The 6,000-nt window shown below is 55.7% G+C and overlaps 1 protein-coding gene across 8 annotated transcripts in view; it reads right to left on the reverse strand.

Annotated features, from left to right (window-relative positions):
- The window catches only part of PLEKHG3 (pleckstrin homology and RhoGEF domain containing G3), a 42,427-nt gene that overhangs the window by 12,731 nt on the left and 23,696 nt on the right, over positions 1-6,000 (reverse strand). For all 8 annotated transcript variants that reach the window (XM_049611457.1, XM_049611459.1, XM_049611455.1 and 5 more), the window contains exons 2-4: positions 2,753-3,139; positions 1,579-1,676; positions 261-330 (exon numbers count right to left, since the gene is read on the reverse strand). In XM_049611457.1, the coding sequence (XP_049467414.1) occupies positions 261-330; positions 1,579-1,676; positions 2,753-3,100 (516 nt within the window). In that variant the 5' untranslated portion in view covers positions 3,101-3,139. The remainder of the gene's footprint in view (positions 1-260; positions 331-1,578; positions 1,677-2,752; positions 3,140-6,000) is intronic.

Raw genomic sequence — 6,000 nt, forward strand, 5'->3', positions numbered from 1 at the left:
GGAATACCAAAAACATGGCCCTGATCCTCAGAGTACACTCTGCCCCCCTTTTCCTGAACACCTGCAGATCCATCCTTGTACCCATCTCCTTGGGACACCCCATCCACCTAGCAGCCCCTGGCTCCACCCCAGAATGCCCCTCCCACCTGAGGCACCCCAGAACGCCCCTCCTTCCCCTGGCAGAAGCCTCTGCTGGGCATTCCTGTGCCTCTGAGTCCCCAGCAAGGTGGGACAAGAGGCAAGAACCCAGCCCTTCTTACCCTTTCCACAAAGCAGCTGGCCACAGCCACAGGGTCACTATTGCAGCCGTCCAGGTCTCTGAGTAGCTGGCTGGGGGAGGGGGGAGTGGTCGTCAGACCCCAGACAGCTCACAGCCTCCACACCTACCAACAAGTCCCCTCCCCAACCTCCTGGTTCCCAGATACACAGCCAGCCCTGGTGACACGCCAAAGAGTCAGGGCTTCTCCCCCCTCAGAGTGAGCCCCATGCAGGCCAGCAACCACAGAGTATTCAGCACTGCCGCAAAGATGGGGAGCAAAGGAGCCCCACATGCTCAGCAAGCAAGAGAAAGGGGATGCGAGTACCCACCTTGGGAGGAGAGACAGCTCCTCTGCAAGCAGAAGGAGTCAAACACACACAGACTGAGATTAAAGGGGGAAGAAGAAGAGGGCTGGGATTCCCAAAGTAAGCAAAGGCCCCCGACACACACACCCCAGTGCAAAAGGATGCAGGAAAGGGAGAGAGGGGGAGTCCCAGAGCCTGAACTTGGATTCGGGTTGGGATGCTATGGGAAACCCTAACCACAACGCTCCCCTGTCACCTCCTCCCATGCATTTGTCTTCCCAACCCCCACCAGCACCTGGCCCAAGTCACCCTGCCCTCCCAGCCTTCTGAAGCTTGCACTGCAGGAAGTCTCTCAGCCATCTCAGAGGGCCCTATATCCTATCAATGCTGTCCCCTCAAGCACGCTCCCCCGACCAGTGCCCTCGCCCTGGGGAATCTGTGGGCCCAGGCAGCACACGCCATATCTTCAAGGAGCCCCTTTGCCCTGAAGTAGCCTCCTGCCAGACCTCACTCAGCCTCCCCTTTCGCCTGATCTGTTCATTCACCTAATGGGTCAGATCACCTCCAGGGAGCCCTGGTTTCCCATGGGGTCAGTAGGAAGGTGATGAAGAAGTTAAGGGATGTGCAAGAAGGGGAGAAAGATGGAAGAGACAAAGGGCCACAAAGGGACAGAGAGAAGAGCATCACATGCCAGAGTCCAGCCATTCCCTGAGGGGGTGCTGGCCTGGCCCAGTCTGGCCCCAACATGCACATGACCTCAGATGGTCTCCCCCGCCTGACAGGAGGCACAGCAGCCCCAGGGCACATGACCCCACACCCCCTCTCTCCTACAGGGAGCTGACTGTAGCACCTTACAGGGGTAGAGCACCACTACCCACCCACCCTCAGTGATCAGGCCCCTGGCCCACATGTCACAGCCCAGGAGACTAGGCCCATCCAGGGCCCTTCTAGGCCCTAAGATGGGCCTCATAGGCAGAACGCAGTATGTGTTATGCAGTATGTCCCACTCCATACCTGTTCAGTGCATAGATGTTTTCTATGTTCCCAAAGAGGGCGCTGACTTGTTCTGGCTTCAGCAGCCCAGGCGTGTCAATGATCTTCAAGAGGTAGTCCTGCGTGGAGGGAGGCATCAGAGCCCATCCTCCACCCTGCCCCAGGTACAGTCTGTCCCCCCACTTCCTCCAGCCACACCCCATTTCTGTACAACCACAGTGTGACTTCACAGACATGGCCTACCGTACTGGGCTGCATAGTTCCCCACGCCCCAACTGATATCCATTCAGAACCTCAGGAGGTGACCTCACTTGGAAATAGAGTCTTTGCAGATGTAATGAGTCAAGGATCTCAGGACGATATTCTACTGGATTTAGGGTGGGCCCTAACTCCAATGACTGGTGTCCTCACAAGAGGAAAGGACACAGAGAAGGCAGCGATAGGAAGGTGGAGGCAGAGGTCGGGATAATAGATCAACAGGCTGAGGAACGCAAAGGATAGGCAGCAACCACCTGGCAGAAGCCAGGAGAGAGGCGTGGAACGCATTCTGCCTCCTAAACCAAGATAGACTAAGTGTCTGCGTTTTACTCACGCAGCTTGAGGTTATCTATTACAGCAGCCCTGGAAACAAATACACGGTTCCCTCTGCAGCGAGCAGAGGGCGTCCTCAATGGCAGCCACACAGCCACCTTCCTGCGTGCCCGCAGTGTGAAATGCCTCACCAACATGGCCCTACGAGGTGGGTGCGTCTTCACGTCCCAGGTGAGGAACCCGAGGCTCAGGAGCTTACGCAGGTGCCCGAGACCCCGTAGCCAGGCAACCACAGAGCAGGGATCTGGGCACAGGTGGGCAACATCCAGGCCAGTGTCCTCACTGTGATCAGTTTCCATGAGCACAGCAGTCCCCGCCCCTCCCCACCAACCGTGCCTGCCCCCTAATGGCCTGCAGGAGATTCTGTGGGCCCGGGCTACTGATGTGACCCAAAGTCGCAAGGCAGTGGGAGCGGTCAGAGGCTCCCCCAGAGCAGGCCGCATGAGACCTCCCCACTACTCCATGGGAAGCAGGTCTTCTGAAACCAACTATCAGGGAGAAGTTTCCTTCCAGGGGTGGAAGCAGGTTTACAACAGAGCTGGGCCACCAGGAGCCAGAGGCCGGGCCCCCTCCCAACCTCAGCCCCTTGGGTGGCGGGCCTCACCTCCACGATGCTGCGCAGGTCCTGCACATACATCCGCTCCGTCTCCACGATCTCCCGCACCACTCGGCCCAGGTAGCTGAGCTTATGTGCTGGGGCCGCCGGGGCCCGGCTGCTGAATGGAGACAGGGGCCCCCTCACGCTCAGCCAGCCGCTGGAGTTGGGGTTGCCGTTGGGGGGATGCCGGCTGCGCGGGGAGCCTGCCCCGTTCTCAGCAGAAGCCTCGGAGCCACTGGGATCCTCCATGGCACCGCGGCTGTCACGGGATGAACCCGACGAGGAGGTGGTGGAGGTCAGGCTCACTGGCCGCTCCTGGCTGCGCTCTTGGCGGAGAGAGGCAGAGACAGGCATCCTGGCATCGCTGCCTGGAGAGGGCACTCCAGAGAGATTCTGGGTGGGACAGACAAAGAATTGAACCTTGGAATCTTCACAGAAACTGAAGGGAAATGGGTGGCTGCTGGGGGAGGAGGGAATGCCGAGTTAGTATTTAATGGGTACGGAGTTTCCATTTTGCGAGGTAATCAAGTCCGGGGGATGATGGTGGTGACAGATGAGCAACACTGGGAATGTACTTAATGCCACTAAAACACCACACACTTAAAAATGGTTACAATGGAAATGTTATGTCTGTGTATTTCACCACAATGTTAAAAACAACAGCTCTGAATGTGGAGGGGGTCCTTTCCCTCGGAATCTGCCAACAGGCACAAGGAGGCCCAGGTAACATGCCTTCCTGGCTCCAAGCTTTCCCAGGGTGAGGATGGGCAAACCACATCCAAGGACAATAAAGGGCTCAGAAACCCGATGCCCAGAAAAGCAGAGAGGACATCTCCACCATAGCAGCAGTGAGGGTGCATTCGGATGGAATCCCAAGCCCGGCCCCACTGCCCTGGCAAAGCTCCCAGCCTCTCAAAACCTCAGCATCTCAGCACCTACCCAAGGGCTGTGTCCACGAGGATGCAGGGACCTGCTAACACGTACAGGTCTGAGCGTGGTGCCTGGCACAAAGCAAGGGCTCCATAACTCATCAGAAGAGTGATGATAACAGCAATTGTCAAAAAGCACTTCCCAAGTGCCCACTTGTCGGGACCTGTGCTGGGGTCACCAGCAAGGGCAGGTAAAGATCTTGCTCTTATAACCTAAGACAACACACACGCCAGAGAGTAAGAATCTCCTCGGGATTCCATCTCTGGGGCACGAGCGACTTCACCATGAATCTGAAACCTTCTGGATACTGACAGGGAAGGCAGAGGAGATAGTACGAAGGCTCCCCAACCCCCAGCACCTGGCACAGGCCCTGACTCACCCCAGCTCCCAGCGCCCAGGAAATGCCCCAAGGCTGAGCCACCGATGAGTCTCCCTAAATTCCCTTTAGCACAGCTAAGTCAGGAAGGCCAGCAAGCAGGAAACTGCTCCCAGGTAAGGCAAATACAGCCCCGGGTGGACTTTATTCCTGAGCAGGTGGTACTGTTCACAGGTAGGCCAACCTGGAGCAGTAAGTCTGGGAGGGGCTATGGCCTCTGGGAAGGAGAGGAACATTCCACTCCAACCCCAGAAGACTGCAGCTCGCCAGCACCACTTCCCAGAACGTGTATTTCTGTTTCCACAGGAACAAAGTTCTAGAACATCACTCTCATTACCAATAACCCAAAGCCTTCACCCCTAGTTTTAGGGCTCAGAAATTACTAGACCACAGCCTAGAGCTCTTCACAGCTATGAGAAGGATCTAGAAGGTGGCCTCACTCCGATAACCTTGAATTTCCCCCTGCTTTTCTGTGCCTCTGCCCCAACCTGGAACAAGTAGCCCTAAGCTCTTGCTTTTGCAAATGTTCTATTTGCCTGGACATTATTTCCTCTCCATCTACCCCACGTCATGCCACCCCCCCAACCTGTGTCACTTATACCCAATCCTCAGGTTTCAGATTAGAAGCCAGCCCTCTTTCTAGAAACCTCCCCAGAATACAAACCTGGAGGCCCCCTTCTACCTACTCCTACAGAACCCCAGGATTACCCTTACACCCCCTGTGTGACTGTGACTGGTGTGAGATCCCCTCCTCTAGACTGTAAGTGACCTAAGCTCAGGGGCCTTAAAGGTGATCTGGCAAAGGGAAAATGATGAACAAACCAGTGCTTCTCCTGAGCTGAAAATCAAGAGCCCAGCAAGGACCCTCTCCAGCACAGCACTTTGCCACAGAAGGTCTCAGCTTGGGCAGGGGGAGGGGTGTCACCTCCTCTGCAATCTATAGGAAGGAGCCTCTCATTGTGCAGGTAAGGACACAGTGGCAGCGCTGAGGCCATTCCAGCCTTCTCCCTCCCTTCCAGGCACAACAAGGGAGGATTAATTAACAAGCTCATCTTGGTGAAACTCTGAGCATCGCTGAGGAAAGCCCCTTGGGAAATGCAACATTGCTCCTTTTTCCTCCCTCCTCAAAAGAGCCTTTAAAATTAACCAACTAGGCCTTTCTACAGAACCAGCCCGCAGGGTAACGCTGTGTCATTTCAGCACAAAGAAAGACACAGATCCAAACTCCGCCCCAGCCCTTAACCCTCAGTCCTGTGGGACTCTGGTGTCCTTCAAAGCCTGCTGCACTGTCAGGCACCCACCCACCCCCCCCTTCCCCACTCCCCACAGTCAGTCGGTAGCAGCTGGAATAATGGGGCAGAAACTCACGGCCTAAGACCTTTCCCAGATCAAACCTGGGGTCAGTCGGCCCCTAAGGGGATGCTAAATGGCAAAGGCCCAAGTCCCTGATGGATTTCACAGCCAGCCAGGTCAGTTTTAAAGTAGATTAGCCACAGCCCCCCTCCCCCCACAACACACTCTCTCAGGGAGATTAATCTCTAAGGGGTGCCTTCTGAGGGTCACTCTTTACAGACCCCATTGCCCTGTGAACACAGAAACGAAAGCATCTTTTCTCCTTGGAGAAATTTCCTCTGGTTGAACGTAGTCATCTGCCTGCAAACCAAGCTCCCATTCTCAAAGTCATGCCCATGCCCAGGAGTCCCCCTGGGGCTGAGACAAAGCATACCAGCCAAGAGCTGAAGCGTTCTAAGTGCTACAGAAACAAGTCACTTCCATCTCCTAACAACTCTACAAGGTCAGCACCATTACTACCCCCATTTTACAGACACAGAAACTTGAGGCCACAAGGTAGCATGTGGTGGCTCCTGGATTTGAATTCAGGCACACAAGGCTCCAGTGTTTAAGCCCCCCTGCCCCAGCTGCTGCCTCCCTAATGGATTTTACACAA

This window comes from Panthera uncia, assembly GCF_023721935.1.
Source record: "Panthera uncia isolate 11264 chromosome B3 unlocalized genomic scaffold, Puncia_PCG_1.0 HiC_scaffold_1, whole genome shotgun sequence".
In the NCBI taxonomy this organism is placed as follows: Eukaryota; Metazoa; Chordata; class Mammalia; order Carnivora; family Felidae; genus Panthera; species Panthera uncia.